This window comes from Spea bombifrons, chromosome 2 (genome assembly GCF_027358695.1).
Source record: "Spea bombifrons isolate aSpeBom1 chromosome 2, aSpeBom1.2.pri, whole genome shotgun sequence".
NCBI classification, from domain to species: domain Eukaryota; kingdom Metazoa; phylum Chordata; class Amphibia; order Anura; family Pelobatidae; genus Spea; species Spea bombifrons.
In genome coordinates, this window is record NC_071088.1 from 28,139,803 (window position 1) to 28,165,670 (window position 25,868).

General features: G+C 39.6%; 2 protein-coding genes across 9 annotated transcripts in view; both read left to right on the forward strand.

Annotated features, from left to right (window-relative positions):
* The first annotated feature begins 293 nt into the window (after positions 1-293).
* EIF1AX (eukaryotic translation initiation factor 1A X-linked) lies at positions 294-5,375 on the forward strand. The gene is made up of 7 exons (XM_053457303.1): positions 294-552; positions 2,544-2,627; positions 2,710-2,813; positions 3,100-3,150; positions 3,916-3,997; positions 4,087-4,178; positions 4,683-5,375. The coding sequence occupies exons 1-7, from the start codon at positions 537-539 to the stop codon at positions 4,686-4,688; spliced, it is 435 nt and encodes a 144-aa protein (XP_053313278.1). The 5' UTR covers positions 294-536; the 3' UTR covers positions 4,689-5,375.
* Positions 5,376-11,083: 5,708 nt separating this feature from the next.
* Positions 11,084-25,868, forward strand: part of MAP7D2 (MAP7 domain containing 2) — a 41,499-nt gene continuing 26,714 nt past the window's right edge. For 7 of the 8 annotated variants that reach the window (XM_053457293.1, XM_053457296.1, XM_053457297.1 and 4 more), the window contains exon 1: positions 11,084-11,401. In XM_053457293.1, coding sequence (XP_053313268.1) covers positions 11,329-11,401 — 73 coding nt within the window. In that variant the 5' untranslated portion in view covers positions 11,084-11,328. Of the gene's footprint in view, positions 11,402-25,392; positions 25,503-25,868 lie in introns of those variants that run through there. The other variant, XM_053457294.1, reaches the window with a different exon arrangement.

Genomic DNA, 25,868 nt, shown 5'->3' on the forward strand with positions numbered 1-25,868 from the left:
TAAAACACTATTACACCTAATTCATTTTCTTTTTTACCTATTTTTTTACCTATTTCTAGGTAGATGTTTTTGCAACAATACAGGTGCCCGAAGGTGCCATTTTTCAGCTTTAGTTTTTTTTTTGGCCATCCCGTTCATTACGTATTTAAAACTACAAAGCCAGATTCTTTTAAGGAAGATGCATGTCTCGTGTAAAATACATGAATAAAGTTGGTTGAGGAAAAAAAAAGAACGCAATGACGCCAGGCATATAAGTGCCTTTTATTGGATAGGTTGCGGCCCGATAACTGAACGCTCGACTCCCTCTGGCGCAGGGGTGATTACGTCATTAGGTTTCCTACGTCCAGACGCCCTGCTTACGGCTGCACGCGCCGGTTTCCTACGCACGCGGGAGAACGAGCTGGTCATCTTTTGGCACTCACGCTTCGCCTGTTGTAACGCCGTTTATTACGCCGGTCATACCGCTTTCTCCGTTCACGCCAGTGTCCTGGGCCGTGTCTTCGACGTTTAGTTTGGCTTAGAATCTTTTTTCCGCTATGCCGAAGAATAAAGGTGAGCTGCCGGTGGGGTTTTCGAAGCCGGAAAGGTAAAGGCCGCGTGGGGGGGGCAAAGCCTCTAGGTTGTGTAGTGGGGTATCCGCGTGTGTTATCCTCGTTTTTGCCGCATTCGTCTCTAGTCCTACGAGTAGGCCTCAGGCTGACGGCCCTGTCAGGTCCTTGATATGCAGCTGTAGGCCCACGAATGTAAAACATCTTGGCCTCTGAATAAAAGCCTGCTTGGGGTTCATCATGGCGCAGTACATCCTCCACATTCTACACAATGAGGTGTGGATTGGTGGGGACCAGGCGCTATTAGGGGGTCTTATTGTAATTTTATCAATCCCAACGTCGGATATCTAATTTGCCCCTTTTGTATCATATCATCCAGACACCCCAGGCCTTTCACACACAGAGTGTAACAGCAATCAATTGTGCGCTTAAACTTAACTAGGAATTTGGTCAAGACCAGCTGAAGTCTTTAGTGGAACTTGGGTGTGTGTGTATGTGTGTGTATATGTATGTATATATATATATATATATATATGTGTGTCTATATATATATATATATATGTGTGTCAGGTGGGACTTTTTTATTTGTTTGGAGAAAAGATATTGTGAAACTGCATTTCGGAACACTAAGCCACACTTTCTTCAGAATTATGTTACGATTTGATCATGCAGTCCCCAGTTTCTAGATCCAAGTGCTGAAACAGAAAATATCTTGATGGAAGCTGGGTTTGTAAATGTCATACAGGTTCTAATTTAATTGTTTGTATGACGTCTGGCAAAATTAACCTCGTGATGCCTAAACTCTACTAAGACCTGCCCTAAGAATTTTTGTTCACCTGGGCCGTTTGTAAGCATGCACCTTCATTACTACCAGCTTATGTTATAAAATCTGCGCCATGGCATATGATGGTGCCAAATAAAACAAACAATAAAATACTTACAACCTAACACCATAGCAACCAGTAGAATACCCTGTTGACGGACTGTTTCATTGTTTCTGACGGTAATTAGATTTTTTTTTTTTTTTCTACCTCTTGCTGGAAATTCTCAGTATATCATCCCATTGTCTTATGTTTTCATGGCTAGCATTTTAAACAATATTGTGCACCTCCTATAAGATGTTGTGCATTCAATTCCAAGTTCACAATCACAAATACAGTACATACCCACAACTTGTCAACATTATTGTTCTCCAGCATGCATTCACTTACATGGCAGCGTGGCTTTGCAGTAACTCTTGTCAATATCACGTTAGTGTGATGACTTCTGCTGCATTTATTCAAGTTGCTGAACTCGGCTAAAAAGCATTTGCCCCTCCACCTCCCTGATGACTAAGCCATGTAAGTAGTAAGTTTAATTTCGGTGCTGGCCTATACCTACTGGAGGCCTCCCCTTAGTGACATGTTCATTAGACGTTCTTGTTAAAATTTATAAACATTAAAACCTTATATTGGTCAGTGTGTGGTAGCAACTGCAATGGGTTATGCTACTGTCCCACATAAAACAATGTTTCGATAGAATGCATGGCAATGTCTGGTCTTCTGGCTCCCAGCTTCTACAACAATGCATCTACTCCTTGATGGGTATAAAACACAAGTGATTTAACTAATATATATATCACAGGAAAGCAGCTAGAGACCTTTCCGTGAACATCTGAAGCTTAGTTTCTTGGAGTACTTAATATATGTTAAGGTGTATTTATGAAACCGTGTGCTTAACACATTGACTCGGACATTATTGTGCTTTATGCTGGGTAACTGCCATTTGTCTTTACCAAAAGGGTGATGTGGAGCTGCATAATGCAAGGTTTTTCAGGAGAAGGTGGCAGTCAAGGAATATCTGGCATTGATTAAACATTATGTGGGAAGAAGCAAGAAACTGGTATTAGACCTTCGGAAGCTTTAGTAAAATCATGAAGTTAAAGTGTTCCTCGGTCTGTTTATTGGGTAGAATACATAGTGTATTAATATTGTGTACAAATCTTTTTCTTCTCAGGTAAGGGAGGTAAGAACAGAAGGCGTGGTAAGAATGAAAATGAATCAGAAAAGAGAGAACTGGTGTTTAAAGAAGATGGCCAAGGTAAGGATATGTAGATATTGTCTCTAAAGCATCACTAGAACCTTTATTACACCTCTAAAACTTTGTTATTTTGCTTCCTCAGAGTATGCACAAGTGATCAAAATGTTGGGAAATGGCCGACTGGAAGCCATGTGTTTTGATGGTGTCAAGAGGTTATGTCATATTAGAGGAAAGCTGAGAAAAAAGGTAACTAGCCATTTGGTCGCTAGAACATGCGCTTTAATGAAGGCCATAAATATATTCTATAACATTATCGTCTGTTTTAGCATTCATAATGCTAACATGTCTGTCGGGGAGTTTATCTAGTGTGTCATGAAAATGTTGTATTTCAAATGTCGGTCTTTATACTGTAAAAACAATTCAATAGGTAATGCAGTGAAAATTTTTAATGCAGAGTCACAGCTTATTGTAGTAGTGCTCTAATTGAATAAAATGTTAATTCTGCTCCTGGTGATCTTTTTCTTTTCTCCAGGTCTGGATAAACACCTCAGACATTATATTGGTGGGCCTCCGAGACTATCAAGTACGTAACTCTAGTTATTTTGTGTATCTTTATGGATGTACCATAAAGTAGTAGGTTTGCTTACTAGCCTTTTTTCCCCTCAGTGTTTTTATATCCTAAAAGCCAGATGTATGCTAGACTAAGATTCCTTTATTCATGTTTAAAGTACCCACGCAGTAAAGTAAGTGAAACTTTGTAGGGCCTTCTTTGGAAACCATATTTATACATATAACACAATATGGGTACTAACTTTAAACTAAGTCTAAACTTTAAAAAAAACTCTGTTCAGCAGCATCCCCTCACTATGGTAATACCCAATACACACATCTTAGAGGGCCATATTGCTGTTACTTAGTACTATATAAAATTTAGAATCTGTTTATCCCTCTGGTCTCGCTTTGTACTGGTCACAGGGCTCCATTGGGGTTGTGATCAGAGTTCTTATCAGTGTCTAGAGAACCCTGTCTCCAGTCTTCAGTCCTTCAGGCAGTGACACCCGCTGCACGAGAACACCAGATTATATGATTGGCTGTTCAATCAGGGAAGGTGTATAGGCATTCATACTGAGCTGTGGTCTCAAAGCCAGCAGTGCTTCTTCAGCTAGTGCCATTTCCCAATCTCCAAAACAGCAGCGTTGCTGTCCTTTGAGAGTTGTGAAAATTGTTGTCCTGTTCAAGCTATCAATTTTGTAGTCTAAACCAGAATAAAACTATTTGTTAGTGTTGGCCAGCAATGTGATCTCTGGGGGAAAAAAACTTGTCTGCCTTTCTCAAATGCCTTTGTTAGGACAACAAAGCAGATGTTATACTGAAATACAATGCAGATGAAGCCAGGAGTCTCAAGGCATATGGAGAGCTTCCTGAACACGGTAAGTTAAACGGGTGTAACGTCTGGTGTGCGTTCAAGTTGGTGAATCAGCCCACTTTTAACCTGTTTTTTTTCTTTTTTCCCCTTCAGCTAAGATCAATGAAACAGACACATTTGGTCCTGGAGATGATGATGAAATCCAGTTTGATGATATTGGAGATGATGATGAAGATATTGATGATGTAAGTTTGGGTTTTTTTTCTCTCTTCGTTTGCTGTTATCCTCAATAGTATTGGGTTGAGTTCTCAGAATAAACCAGATTAAATTATACCACACAGTATATAAAGCAATTGTATATCAGTATTGATATTTATTAAACATAAAACGTTAATGAACCATTCTGTCATTAGATTGCAGCCTAAACTGACTTCAAATTAGTTATATATTATAGGGCTCTATCTTTCTGACCAATGAGGGGCGCCCAATGTGTCGCATGTCTGTTTTTTAACATTGGGTGATTAAAAGTATACAAGCTGAAATAACCCACCATGGCTAAAACAGATGGTTATTGATAGGAAAGTGCATTTTGAAATGCAGACCTGTATGTAGTGAGTGGCTCAATTCCTACATCCCTGTTACTCTTGTTCACTTGCATATACCTTGCTTTAATATTACATATAGCATGTTTCCTTTCTATAATTTTTGTCATGCTGCCTCACATGTATTTGTTTTTCTCTTTTCCTCAGATCTGAGCACAGATGTTTATTCCATTCCGATAAGCAATGATTCTACTTTTGTTTTGGATTTCGTGTGAAGCCCTCCAACTGAGAACATATACACTTGCGCTCCATTAAAAATAAATACATTTAGTTTTAACCTATTTATATTTCAGTAGAAGTCAAATATGCTGGATATTCAGGATCATCTGAACATTTTAAATGTTTGGCATTGTAGAGCTTCCATGTGGGGCTCTGCCTTCAAAGTGGTTAACATGCTTCCTTCTGCATTACTGCTCCTACTGCATCCCAGTTTCCACCTACTGTACACCATTGTTTTAAAGTCTGATCATCATGATTGATTTAGTTGGATTTGTCATTATCCAGAAAATGGTAAGTGTGCGATTACCAACACTGTGGCCAAAATAAATGGCGGATTCTTTCTCTTCTAGATCTGTCATCCATTTTTTTGGCCACAGTGTTGGTGATTTCCCATGTTTTTACCACGACTTGTTTTTTTTTATATAAGTTTCAATAACTGGCATTTGCATCTTTATTCCATGACTTCCATCTGCAATCTTCAGCAATGTTTCGTAGTAATACAACGAATAATATACACTGTACAGTTATCACAGACAGAATACTGGATAAAGCCTAATGACTATTCCTTTAACTATATCCTTTTTTTGTTCGATTAAAATTCTGAATCTTATTTTTGTCAAATTGCCTAACTGTACATTTTTTTTTTCTTTCAAGGGGTATATAGTCTTAAGATACAGAAAGTGCTTTAGCATGTCACTTTAGGGGGTTCTTGTGCAAGGTACTCTGCAAGATTACAGTACAAGCTATTTTTGGAGGCAAACTCCAAAGAAAGGTTAATGCTTAACAGTTTTTAAAAAGTCAGCACAACCAAGTCTGTCAAGAGTCCGTATGTGAAACATTTTGTCCTGTATCATTTATAAACTTAAAACAAAACCGCCTCACTAATGCAATTAATGGCTAATTACGACTTATACCTTCGCATAGGTTGGGATGGCAAAACTGACGGGAAATATTTGGGCTTCTTTAAATTATCCGGTTAAACACACATTAACTAGTCTGCTGAGTACTTCTGTGCCAATTTGCATAAAACGCTTATTGTACCTCATTTAAATCAGGTTCTCTGTATCGTGGTCTGGAAGGGTTTAGCGACAAATATCTTAGATTGGAGGACCGTGCATCTCTCGGAATTATACTCACGAGTATCTTTGTAATTTGCAATAAAATTGGGGTTTTGCAGGCAGGCTCAAAGTCATATCCTAACACATTGTACTGTGGGCTCTGATGTGTTAATGCTCCAGAACTGGGCCATCTGTGCCTGAGTAGTTGTATCCTTAAATTATAGCTGTTGGGTGTATTAATGCCACCTAGTATTGGGGAAATATAATAAATGTCTGGGTTGCTCAGTGTTCCTAAATAGGTTTATGCAAATTGGCATTTTATGTATCTGGTCAGGAGGCGTGCATTAAGATTTAAGTAAATGCCGTATCAATTATAAATATAAAGACACATCTAGCAAAAGGATTACACTTTAATTTTAACGGACAAGAATAAACCTTTAGAAGATAAAGGTTATTGAAAACCTTTTTTTTTCCATGTAAGAGTTCATTAACAGTATCATTTTGTATAATATGTGAATTGAGATTGTGTACAGATTGATATTGGTGAAACTTTAAGGCATGTGTTCTAAAACCAAAATAGTAAAATTAATGGGGAGATACCCTGATAATTGATTGGAAAGCATCCTCAAAGAGCATAATTTGTGCTTGTCTTTTTCCCCTAAAAAATGAATAAAACAACCTAAAACAAAGTTGGGTTTTGTGTTTAATGTAAGTAGAATGTCCTAAACAGTTACATTGTGCTAAAAATGTATTGCTTGCACCTTACTAGCACTCCTAATGTCCAGTCAAACCCCTTGTTAGGATCACATACATGCATGTGAGCTGCCGAGTGCCTTTATGTGCGTGAGTCTATATATTATGGAAGCTTTTGACATTTTACGTTCCTTCAGGATGCATACATATCCCTTTCTTCCCTATTTTCAATTCCTCTGCCTTATAATATAATATCATATGCCCCTTAAGACTTGGTCAAGCCACATACTGCCTTAATGTTAATATGTTGGTAGACTGGCATAACTGTCAGTTTCATTACTATGTGAATGTAATATTTGTTACAATACTTATGTTAGGTTTTAAACTGAGTTGTATGCGAATCCTGCCTTTGAACCACTTTTTCTTTTTAATGGTAAGCAATTTGATAGAGGAAACATCTTTTGGAACCTAAGTCATATTCCATATTTTTTTTAATCGGATGTAGCTGAATATAAATTAAGTCATTGTTCAGCTGGGGCACTTACAGCATAGAAGAAAACTTAAGCAATTAAGATTGCAGGCATTTTTTTCTTTTCTTTCTAAAAACAAAAAAAAACACACCTGGAGCTTTTAACCCTAACACTTGCCTACCCATGATTTTTAGGCACTCTCTTCCATCGCATCCTTGAGCTCAGAACACTACAATAATGCTACAGACAACTTGGTGTGTAAAATGTTGTAGGTACAGGTCCCACGTATTCCTGAAACGGCTGCAAATTCTGCCTTCATGTTAGTCTATACAAAGCTTTATGTAAAAAAAAAATGCATTTACCATAACAGACATGCATACAGAAGATGCTACCTGCAAACAACTATCCTTTCAAATTTTTACCATGTTTTATTTTTTTATAGTAAATAATATCACAACATATGAAGAAAGCCCACCTTGTCCTGAAAAAAAACAAAATATAACGTCTGGGTACACTAAATGAGTGAGGAGAAAATTACAGCTGAACACACGCACCGCAAAAGTGTTAAAACAGCCTCTGTCCCACAGGGTACAAAAAGAAAAAATGAGCCCGGTCCTTAAGGGGTTAAGAGGCGTTTTTTTTTGGGCGTCCCGGTATGTCCATAGGGCATTGAAGGGGTTAAGGACAATGGGCGGTCCCTACACCCATTGAAAACAATGCATTTTGAGCCTGTACATGTATGGGCTTTGTCATTAAGGGTTAATGTAACTAAGGCATTTATAACCCCTTCAGGCCCGAAGGGTTTCATGACCTAAGGCCCAGATTTATTTTTGTTTCACATTTTTTACTATATGTTTGTAAAGCCATGATTCCTCTTTTTCCATATATGCTATATGGGCAAAAGTATTGGGACACCTGACCATTACACCAACAGGGAATTTCATGACATTGCATTCTACATAGACGTTAACCCCTTAAGGACAATGGGCGGTCCCTAAACCCATTGAAAACAATGCATTTTGAGCCCGTACATGAACGGGCTTTGTCATTAAGGGGTTAATATGTATTTGGTCCTCCTTATAGCTATAACAGCTTCCACTCTTCTGGGAAGGCTTTCCACAGGAGTTTGGAGTGTTTCTGTGGGAATTTTTGCTTATTCATCCAGTAGAGCATTTGTGAGGTCAGGTGCTGATGTTGGACAGGAAGCCCTGGCTTGCAATCTCGATTCCAGTTAATTTGAAAGATGTTTGATGGGGTTAAGGTCAGGATCTGTGTGGACCGGTCAAGTTCTTCCACACCAAACTCATTCAACCATGGAATAGAAAAGGGCCTCCCCCCAAACTGCCCACAAAGTTGGAACTAGCATTGTCTAAAATGTCTTGGTATTTCAGCCTAGCGCATAGATTTGGATCAATAACGTTATCAATAGGTCACAAAGTCAAATAAAAAAAAAACTTGGTAAAGCCCTCTAAAGGACCTAAAATTGTCGGGGGCCCAAACCAGAGACATAGTGTGAGTATGCCAATTATGGTTATTCCACGAAGTCAAGGTTCTGGCAAACATTATCAAGGAAGAGTAGAAGTATCCAGGGGGGATATTGAGCACATCCAGGAGAGAAAGAAAGCTCTTCCCTTTTGATGAGGAAAATACCAACTTATGGGTCCTTCCAAGTTGTACTGACCCAATAAATAGGAAAAGAGGTTTCTGGTTTCTTCAGAAAAAGGAAGTTCCTGAAGAAGAATATCTCCTGTCAGATCCTCACAAGACAAGAACATCTGCATGGTTTGAAGTATTTAAGAGAGAGGCACTATTCCAGCATTCCAAGCGTTTGGCTTGTGGCAGCCGGAGAAACAGTGGTGAAAAACAAACAAACAAGGGTGTCATTCTGAGTACCCTAGCTAAGACGAATTCATTGAGATATGCAGTTTCCTGGGCTCCAGCTCTTGCTTGCCCTCTAAAGCATTCATGCTAAGACACAGAAATCCTCTCTCCCTGGACAAGCCTGTTCTGCTTTTCAGAAGCATTACACTTTCCCTAAGGTGGTGGCTCAGAAGCGAGAATTTGTCAAGGGGTCTTTCACGGAGTCGCCTGGTGGACTACACTTCAACGGATGCCAGACTGACAGGCCCGGGAGCTCATTTGGGGGACGAGGTGGCCCAAGGCATTTAGCCAGGAAAGAACAGGCATGCTCCTCAAATTACAAGGAACTTCTTGCTGTATGGAGAGCTCTATGGTTCTGGCAGAGGAAGATAATAAGAACAAAATTTGAATTTTCTCAACAGGACTGTGGTGGAATATAGGCAGAAAGCTAACGCAACATTACACAATAAGATCATACCAACAGTCAAAAACAGTGCTGGTAGTGTGATTGTGTGTAGTTTCTTTGCTGCTTTAGGGCCTAGGCAACTTTTCATAACTGATGGAACCATGAATTCTGCTCCCTACCAGAATATCCTGAAGGAGAGCGTCCGGCCATCAATTTGTGACTGAAAGCTCAAGCGCAGTTAGGTTATGCAGTAGGACAGTGATCTAAAGCGATAAAAACAAAAGGGGTAAAACAAAGTACACGACGAGAGTAATTTAAGATTGGCACCTCTTTATCAAAAGCTACATGCAAACAATTTCTCATTCAGAGCTGCACTCTGGGACCTGGGTAAGAAAAGTTTGTGGGGCCCCTTTGTTATTAGGAATAGGCAGGTCCCACTCTTCCTCAAACCTGTGATATCTGCTGGTCTGAGAGAAGCAGACGTAACATCGTATCTCAGTGCTAAGCTTCATTTGGACTAGAGAGACCACAAGGTTGAGGAAGAATAGTAAGCAGTAGGACTGTGGGCCCCTTCTAGGTGGGGGCTCAGGAGAGGAGTCCAGCTTGCCCTGCCTAATTGTGGCCCCAGCCTCACCTATGCACAGGTATGTAATAATACCTGTCATTATATATTATGATGAAACAATAATGATGAACCCCTCTTCCAAGAAAGACTGAGCTGGCTGAGAGTACAGCGTAGTTTAATCAGTGTGATGAAGCAGTAGCAGCAGTTAAATTATATATATATATATAAATATATATATATATATATATATATAAGGCTCTGATGTATGATATCTTGTTTGACTAATGTGGGTTGGTCCCTGTCCTTTGCACCTGCCACACCAACAATACTCCCGTCTCTGACTGGTACAGTGTGACTTACACTTATTTTATATATTTGTCCTTTTATATAATATCTTAGTCTGTGTATATGTGTTCTGCAAAACAAGAACCGTGCTTTAGCAGGCAATAACTAGGAAATTAAAGGAGAGGCTGTGACCTGCCGGTGGTAAAGTAGTGTTATATTTTCCTTTTTCTCCAACTACTGGCTGAAAAAGCACCTTAGTATTTGGAAAAAGGGTATATTTAGAAATATGGTTACTAACCTACCAAATGAGAATAATTATTACATTGTGAATTTTACATCATTATTACAATCAATGAAACAGAGAACCATACAGCTCATTTAGTCTGCCTAGTTTTCCTGGTGTAAGACTCAAAGCTTAATTAGACTTTTCTTAGATTCCAGATAGCTTTATGTCCATCCCATGCATGTTTAAATTCCACCACTGCATTAGCTTCTGGCACTTCTACTGGGAGGCTGTTCCATTTATCTACCACCCTCTAGAAAAAATTATGCTTCCTTACATTACATTGAAGCGCCTTTGAAATACATTTCTCTCCTGCGCTTTGTTAAATCCCTCTGAATCATATCATCATATGTCATATCATATCATCATATATTATATCATCTCAATATATGTCATATCATCATATGATCTACCTCTCCTGAGTCTGTATTTCACTAGTAGCCTCCACGGCAGCTTAGATCTCAGGTGGCAGGGGAAATGGTCAAATTCACCGAATTTCCCTTGAAGTAGAAGATTAACCCGTTAGAATCTGGAGAACCCCGAAGCACATATTAGAGCTGGGCATTTCAGATCCCCTCCCCTAGATCCAGCTGACTGTAAAGGTAAACCGGATTAATGGAGTGGCAGCAGTAAGCCTACAGCCTGTGGCTTGAAGCCCAGCCCCCTGCACCTCCTCCTCGTTAAGATCCTCCACCTCCTTTCTTCTTGCCCGGTGTTTGCCTCTGCCCTGGGCTGCTGAATGCACCTTTTATTGCGGGGCTGACACATATGCTGCGTCTTCTTAGCTGATTGATAGCTTTACTGCAGCTCTCTGCCGGCAGATGTGCGGGGAGGGTGCCTAAGGTCATCATAGGCAATAAGCTTGCCCATTTCGGAAAGACCCCCCCGAAAAAAATTGGAAGGTGACTGCAAAGGGTTAATAAGGAAAAAATAATAACATTTGGCATCTTGAAGATGGCGGATCAGGGGGCTATGAAGACGTCCCCACAGAGCCCCAGGCTGTCTCCAGGAGCTGCTGCAGCAGCAGGTGAGGTCGGGGGTTAGTATGAATGTCTGGCTGTGGGTGGTTTATGGCACCATTCGTGGTAGAGGATGGCGAGTGCTGTTGGCGCCCGTGTGACGTGTGCCAAGGCTCTGTTGCTTTAGCATGGTAGTCAGCAGCTGGACACGGGTGCCATCCCGGCGCAGGGAGGATAATCTGCGGATGATCAGACATTTGCAGAGGTAGCACAGAGGGATTTAATGGCGAGGGACGCAGGGCATGTTTACTGAAGTGTCTGCCTAGCTGGGTGAGGATATATGGGCAAAGTGCAAAGGGGGTGGGAGGAACCTGCTTTCACTGCATGTATTCCTTTTGGGTCATTTGCATATGATTTGCATTTAATTTCTTCTGACTGTTTAGTTTGCTATCTGAGCAGTGAGGTGTGTGGTTGTAGCTAACAGGCATACAAACTGGGGGTATTTGTGTATTAATGCCCCAGCTTATGACGTGTCTCAAGTTACACATGTTCCGCTTAGATATGTAGCTATGCTATATATAGACACACCGTATATACCTGGTCTTTATTAAACTACATGGGCCAGTATAAACCTGGAGGAATCTGCGTAATTAAGGCCTTTAAAACAAATAACAAAAATAGGACCTGTGTACACCAAGTAGTGTCGAGGCCACATATTACTGTACAGCGCAAAGCATACCATAGCCTGGATTCTACTCGCGGCTCTTGCCAAGTCCACAGGCTCTCTCAGCCGTAGTCTGCGGTGATGTTGGTCGGACAGGCTAGACCTGTCCCTGATGCCTTGTAGCCATGTCTGAATTCTTTTTTGTTTTTTCAATTATATTTTTTTAAAACCACTCATTAACACATGTTGACAGATACTTTATATAACCGCGGCAGAGTGTTCTTTTCGGTTGTTCCCCAATTTTAATTTGTGTTTTTTTTTTTTTTTAAAACAGATCATTACGGTAGACATCAGCTCATCAGCCCTACCTGATACTTCCATGTGCTTGTCTACACAAACATTTATGAATTACTAGTCCTTGATATGCTCTTCCTTGGTTTCCCTTAATATACCCTAGAAGGGTAATTAATGTATATAGCACCCTTTGTTAGACCATACATAGGCCATACACCATTTACTTTAATGGTTTGTGTTAAAATTCTGTGCTTAAAATCAAATTTTCCTGAATCTGTTGAACCTCTCGACGTACGTAAGTGAATTGATTACTTGCCGGAGGTAAATTCTCTTGGATGTGTCCGTAGGGATAGGTTTCCGAGGAATGCCCTTGTAATATCCTCTACTAGAGTCCAGCAAACCTCTGGAAGGTTAATTTGTACATTAGTATAATGTCCTGCAGCGTGTATCAGAATAAATGGTTCTGTCCTCTGATTGAGAAATTGAATAATCTGTTTTGTGCATCCTGCAGGTAATCCAGATACATCGAGATAAGTGAATGAAAAAATAGTTGAAAGATGAATGGTAACGATCTTGATAGTAAATGATGTGTGTGCCAGCTGACATGTTGTGTGTCGGGTTGTGCAACAACATCAATTAAAAAAGTGAACATCCCTTCGTTCAAAAATGCTGCATTACTATAGCAACCGATTAAATGGTTCAGTCAGTAGAACCATTTCTATTGCTTTGGTTGCCATGGTGATAAGACCACTTTGAACCTCCAGCACCGGAAGCGGTTTTTTTATTACATGATCCCTTCTGTATGCTAGGACTGATCATCACGTATTATTGTAAGATTCTCAGAAGTGAGTGTCATATTGTAATGTATAGTCTTTCAAAAGACATCTCTTTGAACAATTACATAAACATCAGAAGCCGCATATAATCTTTTATAGAGGGGAGTGAGTGTGGTGTAAATCATTTGTGTTGGCCTGTACACACTTTCAAGGTTTCATTAATCTTTAATTAGACAGTGTCTGGTAAATCACTCTTTACTTTTACATTTAATATGCAGGACAAAAAAAAAACCCAAACTGTAAAATCAAATCCGCCTGTATAGGAATTAATAATGGTTTTCTGCTGGGATTGCGTTGGTGGGTTTTAGACTTTTGTTCTTACCCGACTCCCGTTCAGCGTGTAACTCCACTAGTGTCTGATTGGTAGAACACGTAAACTACGTTTACACGTGTTAGCCATGTTGCAGCCTGATGTGCCAGAGGTTGGAAGTGCTGCTCCGGTGGGGAGTGCTGCCGTCACAGCAGCCTCGCTTCACACCTTGTGATGCACTTCCAGCAACTTGCTCATGGTTCTAATGTGCAAGAATTGAATCTTCTACAGAGCTGCCCAAACATGGAAGAATATTGCAGAAAACATTAAATAATCCTCCTGAAAATGTCTGCCTCCTTGTATTTAACATCATAATGCCACCATAATAAGTGTTAGATTTTACTTTGCTCCCCTTTAATTGTTTTATGAATGCTACCTTGGAACTGTAAGATGGACCTGTAAGCGCTCCCCAGGACATAGTTGAAAACCAAGAGAAATCTTGGTGTATGTTATACAGAAATAATAAAATACTCGTACCGTGTTGCATATAATCTCAAGAAGGGACTAGAGACACTATTCGGGGGGGGGCGATAAAAACCTAATTCTTCATGGTGTTGTTATCAGCACTGTCATTTCATGGTCCTTTTCATGTTCCTCATCATGGAACATACATCGGTAGGAAAAGTCTTCAGCTCCCTCTATTAGACATAAGATGCCGTTCTGCCTCTGCGACCAGCAAAGCGTAAGGGAAACCAGAGGACTCAAAATAGATTAATGGAGAGGTATCTCCTCATCATCTACCGGCCGCACACCACTTTGGAATTATCTTGGTAGGGTCATGAACGGTTTTGTGGACAGTGTATCGAATACATTTATGACCAGTATGCTTTTCTGAGAACATGGATGTACTGTTACTTACAGTGTATGTGTTTTCAATGTGATTAAAAAAAACACCAACATTCAAGTGAACTTTTAAAATTATATTAACCTCACTTCGCAAGAGCAGGGTCCTCTTCTCCCTTTGTGGCAGCATATGTCTTAGCGGGTTAATGTTATTGTACTTTTTGATGGTATTGCTAATTTTATGTTTAAGCAATTCTCTAAAATAATATAGACTGGTGTGTTCAAACTAGATAAACAAAAGAGAGGGTTTGCAGGAGATATGTTAAATTAGTCATTATCAAGGACAAATTTCTCCCATGAGATGGGCTAAGTAGGCCCTACAAATTTCGATCAGTTAGGTAAAGGTTCAAGAACTTATGTGCAAATAGGGCCAACGACTCTCTTTCTGGGGGTTAGCCCCTCGTAATGGAATGTGTTAGAATGTTCCTCTCCCTGTTTATTCACGTTTTAGTGAATGAGTCTCATGGCATTGTGGATGGATGTGAAGTAGTAGGCCACCTTCTCAGCCATATCACATCTGTCTCTGACCAGCCCTGCTTTCTTTTCCAGAGCTTGTAACTTTAGATGTTCACATGCATCCTGAAATGAATCATCTGTTCAGCTTGTGTAACATGATGATAAAATAATACAATGTTTGTTCAGGTTGTATGAGTTTGCTTGTAATGGAAGCGGGAAGTGTCTACAGTTAAAGTATCTTGGTTGTCCAGTAGTCTGTTAGTAAATGTATAATTTTGTATAACTCCTGCAATTAAATAGATCATATAGAAGCTTGGACAATTTTTACTCTTATGTAAAAGGGTTCACTCCCTTTTCTATGTCTCATGCTACGTGTAGCTTGGTGTCTTAATTTCGAAGGCTTAATGAGAATCTTTATCATTAATAATGAAACACCCTTGATTGTACCGATGTTTATTGCAGCATTTTGCATCTGAATAATGTACAATTAAATTCATATTTAAAAATGACTTCTGCTAAACCTAGTTTGTATGTAATGTGAGTTGGCATATGCCACAGCTTCAGGTGAGTATCCCAGTGGCAGTGATTGAGCATTGAGTACATGCCAGTGGGCTCATAAAAGGTGACCACTGTGAGGCAACTGCTCTAATAGGGGGGATACTCAGGCCAAGACTCAGAGATAAGGTCAAGAGAGAGATCAAAACTAAATAATCCATCCAAGTAGAAGACGGACCCAATTACTGAGCTCTGCTGTAGAATTTGCAGTTAAAGTGATTCTGGAGCAAGTAAAAGTGGCCTTTTTGCTATGTCAGCTAGTGGAATTGGGCCTGGACTGGCCATCTGGCACACTGGGCATGTGCCGGCTGGCTGACACCACCACAAACTCACCCTATCTGCCATTTCAGCAGCAGGTGGGGTTCTGCAGCATACAGCCCGCAGCTGGACGTACCCAGCCACACGCTACATGAGCAAAAACAGCATTGTACGGCAGCGCGTGTCTAGCTGTTGCCTTCACTGACACCAGCCTTAAATTGCCAGGGCCACCTGGCCATCGCCAGTTAAGCTCTGAGTAGAATAGTCCCTTTTTATTAGGTGTGCCCTTCAACACCAAGCGTGTAGACATGTTAGTTTCTACTTGTATATTATCTATAAACACAAGTGTCATCACAGGCCAAATTCTGTTTGGTGTAGGTTTGCTGTCAGCCGTCAGGGTTTTTTTTTTTGTTTTTTTTTTTATATCGGCAGTAGTTAAAATGCATTACAAGCATCCAGCAATAGCGGTTTGTTAGGAGGAACGTTCATAAAGGTATAACTGTTTTGGGACCAACAGTTCCAAACTCTGTATCTGGTAGACTTGACGTTAAGGGATTGCTTATATGGAAGTGTTCAAAAACGTACAGATTTTCAGAACTGAAAACCCAAAGTCTAAATGGTTTAGGCAAGAAGCTATGTATAATTTGAGATTTCCTGATTCCCAGGGTTTTGTTTGTAGGTAAAGTCATTTTCGTGCTCCCTAATTCTCAATATTTAACTTGGCCACGTTTTATTACAACAACACCTTGCTATGCTTTCGCAAGTAACGAGATACGGGCAGAGCGGTTAAACATTTATAAATACAAATTCAGATACTTGTATAACAACATTGAATGTACAAAATGGAGGTGTCATACCCTTATTGAGGCTGAAAAGCCCAAACACCTTTTTAGTAAGATTTATGTAATTAACATCTGATCAAATAACGCAACGTATTTGTTTGTAAATATTATATAATATGAACGTGTTTGTGAATATAACTCTGATGTGCATTAATGCCTCTGCAGGAGCCATATATTTTAGGCTGTAGTGGTGTTAATTTAATGCAGTTAAGTTCTATGCCAGTGTCTCCCAATGTAATACCCCACGGATTGTGGGTTACTTGGGGTCCCAGGATCTACTGTGTTTAGATATCTGTGGAGTGTGGAAGAATGGGGTGTGTGTGCGCGCGCATGTGTATTTAGACAAAAATGCAAGAAATGCTTACAACAATGTAAATACTCCAGTGTTTTGCTGATTGTTTATATGTTTAGAATGCAATATGGAACATGTCAAACAAGATTACTCACTTTTTATTGCACATACCCTATGTTCAATGGTTTTTACGAGGGCTATTTTATAGACGGGCTATGATGTCCATGTAGAATCGTGATTAAGAATGATCAGAGGTATGTGTTGTGGTGTTTTTTTTTTTATTTTTTTTTTTTTATTGTGTGTCTGGAAAAAGGTGAACAAAATACCATACATGCATTTCTTGCTACCCAAGTTACTAGGTAATGAACAGATTTAGTTAGTTTGTCCTAAATTTAGCCTACAGAAATACAATTTTGCTGGTGGGTTTTGCGTATATCCACAGTGCCCCGTCTTCTATGTCTTTAATCTCAATGCATTGATAGTAAATACTAGTACTCTTCCTGCAATTAAATAGATTATTCCACGTAATGTTGCTGAATTTAATGCTTTTTTTAACTACCTGTAGCATTAGAAACATCATCCCTAGCTGCCCAATACCCAAAAACCTTCCCAGAAATAATTCTTTACCGTTTTTAAACCTTGCCTCGTTAATATTTTTGGCAAGAATACTAAAAAGTTTGACAGCGCTTGGTTATTGTATGCATTAAAAGTAACTAGAGAGTGTAGTTAATGTTTTGGCCGAAGTAGAGCATTTTTTAAATGTGTCAATAATAATAAAAATTAAAATTAAAAATATATATATTGTTGTGCTCTGTCAGGATTAAAGAATTCAAATCAAAACTGAAGGTATGTCTCGCTCTCTGGCAGGCCAAAATAAATATCTAAATATAAAGCACCTTCCTGTATGTGCGTGCCCTAAACCCTTGAAGGTTTGTAAATTAGTAACAATTTTACAACTTAAATTTACTGCAGTTTTTTTTTTTGGCAAAGATGATTTGCATCTTTTAAAACTCATTATAGGCAAAGCAAGAGAACAAAGCAAATGTGTCATTTTTTTAAAAAGATTCCTCATTAACGCCTAGATCTATATAGAGCAGATCCTTGACAGTCTTTCAGTGGAACTGATGCTTGCGACCTCACTGAAGACTCGACCGGACATTAAAATCAGTCTTGGCACTTTAACGCCAGCAGCTGATAAATGACATACACGTGGCCAAGCGCTTACACTCTCGCAGTGTGCCACCATGTGTATAAAGCTGGTGGCCGCACACTGAAAGACCTGATCTCCTTCATCGGTGACGATAAAGGTTAGTAAATGGCATTTGCCCAGTTTGCTCGATGGTCTGGAGATGGTCAGGCCTGAGAGTCCAAAATAAAGGGAGGATTTTAAGACCTGTCTCTGCTCTTACCCACAAGCCTTGGTCTAGCCAAATTAGAATGGAGGAAAGTATTGGGTGCTAGCCGACACCAGCTATACAACTTAAAGGCCCCTTACCTACCTGGTGTGTTTATTGGAAATGTTAGTAAGGAGGCTACAGCTAGGTGGGTTTGGGCTGCCCTGTGGACACTCCAATGTTTCTGTGCCGGTTTACACAGCATTTGCTTTGCATGCCTTGTGGTGTTAATCTGACATGTGGGAAATGTTGAGTATGTTGCAACATCAGATGGCGGGAACTGCCCTTTTCTGCCTGTTTCCTTAAATGTCATTAGCGTTGCAGGTGACTGGAGGGAAATGGCCCTGCAGTAACCAAGGGGGTAACAATTTCCCTTTTTTAGCTCTTTGCTCTATCAGGTGACTGCATTGACTTTTGGGGTGCTATAAATTGGCTTGTCATGACGATCAAGGCCTTGTCTCTGACTTGCCCACATCTACTCAAAATAACTCTGTCCCACTTCTGTTTGACTCGGTATACTTTGATGTTTTGTATATTGCCAGTTCTTATTATTATAAATGACTTCCTCTGTGTCATAATTATTTATTGTTATTATTTATGATGACTTCATGTAGTTCTTGCAGAGACTCATTTCTCCCTCCTTTTTTGATCTTGAAGTTAGATTTATTTTCTTGGCCGAATCAGATGTCCAACCACTTTGGTCAAATAGCACTGTTTTTGGGTATACAGGCTTTACAAACATTTATTTTTAAAGATTAATTCAAATAGCTATTATTCAAGAAATAACAAGCACAGCATATGTGTTCAGATTTTTTTCCCCATGATTTTGCTAGGGTTTACAACTCTTTTTGTGCCAAAACATAAAAGATACTCTATCTTCGGCAATCCAATGTTAGAAATAACTACCAATCCCTATATGACAAATAGAACCGGTAGTGTGGAGTCCTGAATGCAATTAATTGTTTATCATATTCCACAGTGCTGTACAAAATGAATGTTTTGTTTTTATGGTTTATTTTTGCTCTGGGATTTGCTTCATTTATTAGGAGACTGATAAATTTAACGCGCATGTTATAAATGTAAGCACTTATTTTTTTAAAGATTGTGGCTAAAGACGTGGCAGAGCTTTACTGAGACTTTTGTTTTTACGTTGTGACCTATCTCTAACTATGTGAGTAGTTAATTGTATGGGAATAAGTAAAATCAAATGTATTCATTTTTATTTAAACTGTGGCTTATGCTTTTTTTTTTTTTTTTTTTTTTCCCCCCCCATTAAGAAATTGGGGCTGCAGGACACAGATACCCTCATACTCGGAAAGATAGATGGGCAGGTAGATTTGGACTGTTGACTTTATTTAGATTTAGCCCACCTGTGCTAATGATAGTTAGCCATTAGCCATTTGAGGTCCAGGATGAGATGTATCGTTTTATTTTTTTTATATCCAGCCCACCTTTTTCATGGTCTACAAAGACTTGCCATTAAATGAAAATAGTTTTTGGAGCCATGGTGTAAACAAAACAGATTTGCTCTGGGACAAATGTTGGGAGATTTCTCTGCAAAAAGAGGCTGGGTAGGATCTACATAATTTACTGTTAAATCAATGAGATTTCTAGAGTCTAGTCCTCATTTTTAATGCTTGCTGGATTCCAATTTGCGTGGACCTGATACATTAAATGCATTCAAATCGGCACAGGTATGTAATTGTTGGAGTTAGCAAATGAGACCTTAATGTGATCATTTTGTTGATATATGTGGGTGTGTTTGAACAACCTGATCAGTCTGACATGCTTACTTGGATAAATGAATGATCAGCCATGTATGTAATATGTACACAGGTCAGAATGATCTTTATTGTAGTCTACCTTCCCAGCCCTCTTGTTCTAACAAAGTGTACACACCAATGCTCACTGAGTACTTCTTCATCCTCTGATTATGAATTTATTTTCATATTATATGCCACCATAATAATAACATTGTGTCATTCATTGCAGAATTTAAAAAAAAATAGAATGAATCTGAAATGTGTTAGAATTCCCACGGTGTGCAGTACGATAATATGGATCGCTTTTTCTACAGCTGTTTCTGCTTTATGTTTTGAGTGCTGATATCAGCAACATTAAAGTTGTTTAAAATGTAGTTTGAAACATTAGGTGAAACATTATAAAATATCTCAAAAACAAAAAACATAATGTGCGCCCACACATGATCTCCTGACTCATTGTGTGGAATGAATAAAGTGGCAGATCTCTTAATGTTTACTTGCTAGAGAGAGCAATTCATATTTTGCGTGGAACAAACCTTTTATTCTTGATGTTAAATGTGCAATCATAAAATCATTTTGTGGTGTTAATTAAATGAGTCACAAAACTAGTAACATTTGTTTAAGAGCCAGCAATGTAAACACGTGTTGTACATGTTCTATTGGCTGTTGCTGTGTTTTTAGGTTGTAGGTCTACATACCTGTTCTTGTTTATCATGTTATGTGTCACGGAGCAGACCAGCTTGATCTACCGCTGCTTTCAAAGAAATAACTGGGTTCCTTCAGCCTCCTCGTGTATGAACTTCACTGCGTCTCCACCAATCCCCCAAGGAAAACAAACTCCGGCATGAATGTCCCTTTTTGAGCCATGAATTCTGCTTTGTTTAAGATAATTCTACAGGTGTTTATCAGGCAGCCTGTTAGCTGACGTGTAGCTGGGTCACAACGATCTGAATAGTGCAAGCAGGGCTACATCCAAATATTTGAGGAACGAGTAACTTTTGAGAACGGACTAGTCTACTGGTGCGCAAATCCATATCAATCAGGCCACAATTTTTGGATATAACACCTTGGGCTCAGAAATCGGAATTAAAAATTAATGAAACATCCTCTTTTGGAGTAGGATACACAGAATTCCTGGTCTTTTTGCAGCCTTTGAAGATTGTAGTTATGCCGCTCTAGCATTCTCATACCCACCAAAGTCAATGCTTTAAGCAGTTCTGCATGGAGGAGCGGTCAAAATGTCCTTCTCGACAATAACTATTGGAAGCGTCTCTTCACAATTACCACTGCTAAAGGTGGCGTAGCCAAGTTCTGAGATGTTTAATACCTGAGTATCACAAACTCGCATCTAATTACTTTTTGGTTGAGCATCTAATAACTACATGTGCCAATAATATCCAACAATGTAGAACAAGTGGCGTTTTTCTCCTAGTTTTTATTACATTTGAAAAAATAGTTTACATGTGAATTTATATTTACCATTATTTTTTTTTTCCTATAGGGTAGACCAATATTCAGGCTTTTTCTACTTTTCCTAAATGAATATTCAAATTTTGGGGGGGGGTCTTATCAGGGTGGTCTTATAATCGAGCAAATACGGTAATAATGTGTATCAATATTATCCTCCAAAACACATTGTTTGCAAAATGTGCAGATCTGGTATCTTCAGTGTGGTGTTATTGTTTTAAATGGAGATATAGTGGTGGAACTGGTATTTGGAATGCACCAAACCACATTCCTTTGGAGGTTTCTTTATAGTTATTGAACATGCCTGAAGACACACAATGTCAGTGCAGCAAGATCCCAGGATTAGCAGAGTTTATAATTAGGGCTGCAGCAACTAATCGATAAAATCGATAATGAAAATTGTTGCCGATGAATTTCATTATCGATTAGTTAAATCGATAAAATCGAAAATAAGACGAGGGGTTTTTCAGCACTAATGTCCTCCACTTCCGCCGGGGCTTCTTTGATGGAGCACCAGTGTTACATGACCTTCCAGTGCTCCACCATAGAAGCCTCGGCGGAAGTACCGGCCAGCAGCAGCGGAAGTTGTCTGTGCGCAACGTTGCCAGAGAGGAGGATCCCCCGCAGCGCTGCAGGGGAACTGGATCCTCCTTTATGGCAGCCGGTGGGCGTCTGTGCAATGTGCGTAGAATAAACTAAAAATGTACATTATTTTTTTACCCGATTAAACGAAAAAATTATTGGCCAACTAATCGATTATGAAAATTGTTAGTTGCAGCCTTACTTATAATCCCAACTCCATCAGTTTTTTGTTTTTACTTGTTATAATAATATGCATAATAGTAATGCATCTGTAGACACTTTGTCCTGCCTGGTGATGCTTTAGTTTCCATGATGCTCAGATGGCTCCTTCTTTCTCACGCGCTTGACCCGCTGGTCCTGGTCCTTGTCTCATGGTCCGCTTGTTTTGTTTCCGCGACCCTGCGGATGCTGCCTTCATTTTCCTACTTTCGCCCATCTGCCTCACACACGTTACACTACTACATGGTGTCCACCTGCTCTGCTGTTCTGGGACCTGTGTTAACGTTCGCCTGTGTGCTTTTGGATTCATTCGTGCTGTACCCTCTTTTTGAGGGACATGTGCCTGGTCCCCTGTTTTGTTAGTTTTACATATGTCGTTCTGTGTGATATTGCTCTTGCATTTCATCATGGCCCGTCTTTTGTTCTGCGACGGCATGCTGGGTACCACTCCTGTAACCTACTGTGATGCTACCTGTGTCCCCCCCCCTCCCTTTTTTTTCCTTTCTGTATCCCTCCCTCGTCTGTTTGAAAAACAATAAAATTTGATTTACCCTAGATGACATCATAAAAGTGATGAGTGCGCCTGTAATAATTGTTTGAGGTGCAGTTCCTACTGTGTACTAGAATGGCAGCTGTCTTAGTCTTCAGTGGAGCTGGGGGGAAATGTAAGATTTTCTTTCATACTCCCCGGGAAGAAATTCTCACTATTTCATAATATCATGCAGTAACTTGTGCAGGAGTGCACATGTCTATGACATCATGACCTTGCTGACCTCACAACTCATGCAGTGACTTTTCTTTCTTGAAACCTTTTAATGTATTGCTATTTTATATTCACAACTGAAGTCACACAAACATATCTACGTACAGATATTTATTTTTTCCTCCCAAGGTGATACCTTCAGTCCTTTTGCCCACCCATGACAAGATCAAGGACTAATTAAGGTCCGAGTCTCTATATCAGGGAAAAAGCGCAATCTAGATGGGCTTAGTTGTTCTTATCTGCCGTCAAATTCTATGTTTTAAAAACTTCGCTGTAAATGGCTAACAACCATTATTTCTCTAAGGAACCAAAAAGCATATGTTGATAACCCCTGGCTGTTGTAAACTAGTAAAGCTGAGTTGTAAAGGCAGGCTCACTCAGCCTTCTGAGCGTTGGTTCTGCTATGAATCTGCTGGTATAATTATATGGTATCACTTTTTATGAATTTTACTCCGTAAACACATAAAAAAAGTGATTTGGAATTATAAACCTTTGGGCTGGAGTAGAAATATTTCACTGTGTCATGGCTCTGTCATTTACCAAACTCCCAACAGATCGGGTTCTTACGGAGTTTCAGTGTGAACCCTAGTGTTGAGGAAATGACTATAACAGACGAGCACACCTGTGCTCAAGCAGGAATATCACTATATCCCATGAATATAGTGAAATGTGTAGTTTTATGGACTTTTTATTTATATATTATTATAATATGTACTGCAGTTATCAGGCGAGATGTTAAGATGTTTCTCTAAAATCTCCAATCTTGTTCACAATTCTTGAAATGTTTTTGTTAATCTCTGTGAAAGATGTTTGGCCAACAGAGAAGGTTAAGATAAACATAGCCTTTTAGCTTCTTAACAAATGCGTTGCCTTTTCTTATTGTTTGCCATATTTTAAGTTACGTAATTGTTACGTAATCCTGAAAGTTACTAGGCTTGTTCTTGTTTTCCAGTGATCTTGGAAATTATTTCATACTGTGCATAACCACATGCTCTCCTAAGGGCTGCTGAAAGGACTGGATTAAGGGATTTATTTTTTAGCTCTGTTCTTCCCAGGTAACTTGTGATCTGTTTTAATGTCTCAAATGCTACTAGATGTATTGCAACCACCCTCTATTCTTCTGCTGCCTGGCAGCGGTACAGAGAACCAGACACCGCTACAGGATAGAATTATTGTCCTCTTAGGCTTCAGCAGTAAGGGAGAAGGCTGGTTACATTTGAATATAAAGAGGAGCTGTCGCTTATTGAAAAAATAAAAAAATCAATCTTTAAAAAAAAATATTGTCCTCCATGGCAGATACGTCATAATATAATATTTGGGAATAAAACATACCGGTATTTATTAACTAGTTTTAAAATCTCTATGGACACTTATAAGAAGCAATGCACTCAGTCCCTCTCAAGGCATACAGCTTTAAGGAACGGTTTATCTTATTTATTAGTTATCGCCCAAGAAGACTGTCGTACTCTTCTCTGGTAGCACTTTTCTTAGGAGCAAAGAAGTGATACCTGTTGCCAATCCTGCTTTACAGAATAATCTCTTAATCCAACCTTGGCCTTCTAAAGGTGAGGTCATTGATTTTTAAGGCACACGTTTTATGTTTGCTGGGTCTATGCACGATCACTACTGTATGTAAAGATGTGCTGTTTTAAACTCCGGTGGCCCGTACAGCTCCGGCAACGAAGAAAGCATATCGGCCCTGGAGCTGGCTGGCCGTGAGTATGCCTTGAATGTATGTTGGCAAGCAGGAGGGGATGTGTAAAAAGCAAACGCACAGGGAAATTCTAAAGAAACCCTCCATGGATTTGCATGGGGGGGGTAATTTTAAGATCAGCACATTATGTATAGAAAATGTACACTTTTTTTGCAATAGCATAATAATGGCTGGAATGTCCATTAGATTGACCAGTAGTAGCCATGGGACTGATAGACAAGGGACACGTTGATTGTGACATCACTGGAATGAAGAATGATGGCACATTTCCATAGCTGGGAACTTTCTAAATGAGATGACCTTGAGACCCTTGAAATATTAACTCTCTAATAGCCTGATGTCCATATTCTGTATGTTAACCAAATGGCTCTGAAATAGTCCTCATGGAAACTGACTTGTTATTAAAGATACACTTAAATTAGTGACCTGCATTCAAGCAGGCATATGAACCATGGCCTACTGGGAGCAAAAGCAGTAATTTTGGGTCTTGTATATGATCACAGCAGTATAGAATAGGAAGGAGTCACTGCAATCCCAGACTGCATGACCCTGGGATTGGGACCTGAGAGTTCCCAGGTACGTACCTTTCCCACATAAGAAAATTAGGAGGAGCATGGAGAAACTTTGTGATGAGTCGCTAGTCAAGGTTCTACCTTGTAAAAGTAAGGAGGACACGCGGACGTTTTATTGGAGTTGGGTTTGGTTGGATATGGATGGTGATATGGGTGCTGCTCCTTTAACAGCCTGGCACACCGCGAGTATATTTGCGTGAGGTTCTGGTTTCCAGGGCGACGGTGAAAGATGGGTTAGGGCATGCAGCGCCAGTAGCTGTGGAGCTTAATTGTCAAGCCTCCTCCTTTTCATCGACTTTTTCAAATTCCTTTTGTGCTGCCGATAGGAAAACATCACTGCGTGAGGTGAGCTTTCAGCTTCCCCCTTCTAATGTCTTTCTCAAAACATTTTAAAGAAGATAGAACCTTGTTATTGCAAAATGTTTTTTTGCAGATTGAGGAATCTATGGGATAGTCTTCTCTAAATATGTGTACGGTACATTATTTGCTTTTTGTAACCTTTTCCGTGTTTACTTGTTCTAGAATGATATGGACGGCTCCAATTCCTGTCTTTTTAATGCTTTCTTTCTTTAATTAGAGGGCGGTAGATAAGTGGGACTGCCTCCAGGCAGAGGTGGTAGAGGTTAATGTCGTAAGGGAGTTTTAAGCATGAATGGGATGGGCATATGGCTTCTAGGAGAAGACCAAGAACTGATTAAGATTTGCGTCTTT

Bases quoted from the DNA above. Each gene is read 5' to 3' on its own strand.
- EIF1AX (XM_053457303.1), top strand. The intron at 2,628-2,709 runs GTAAGGATATGT...TTGCTTCCTCAG, and splicing joins GTTTAAAGAAGATGGCCAAG to AGTATGCACAAGTGATCAAA. The intron at 3,998-4,086 runs GTAAGTTAAACG...TTTCCCCTTCAG, and splicing joins TGGAGAGCTTCCTGAACACG to CTAAGATCAATGAAACAGAC.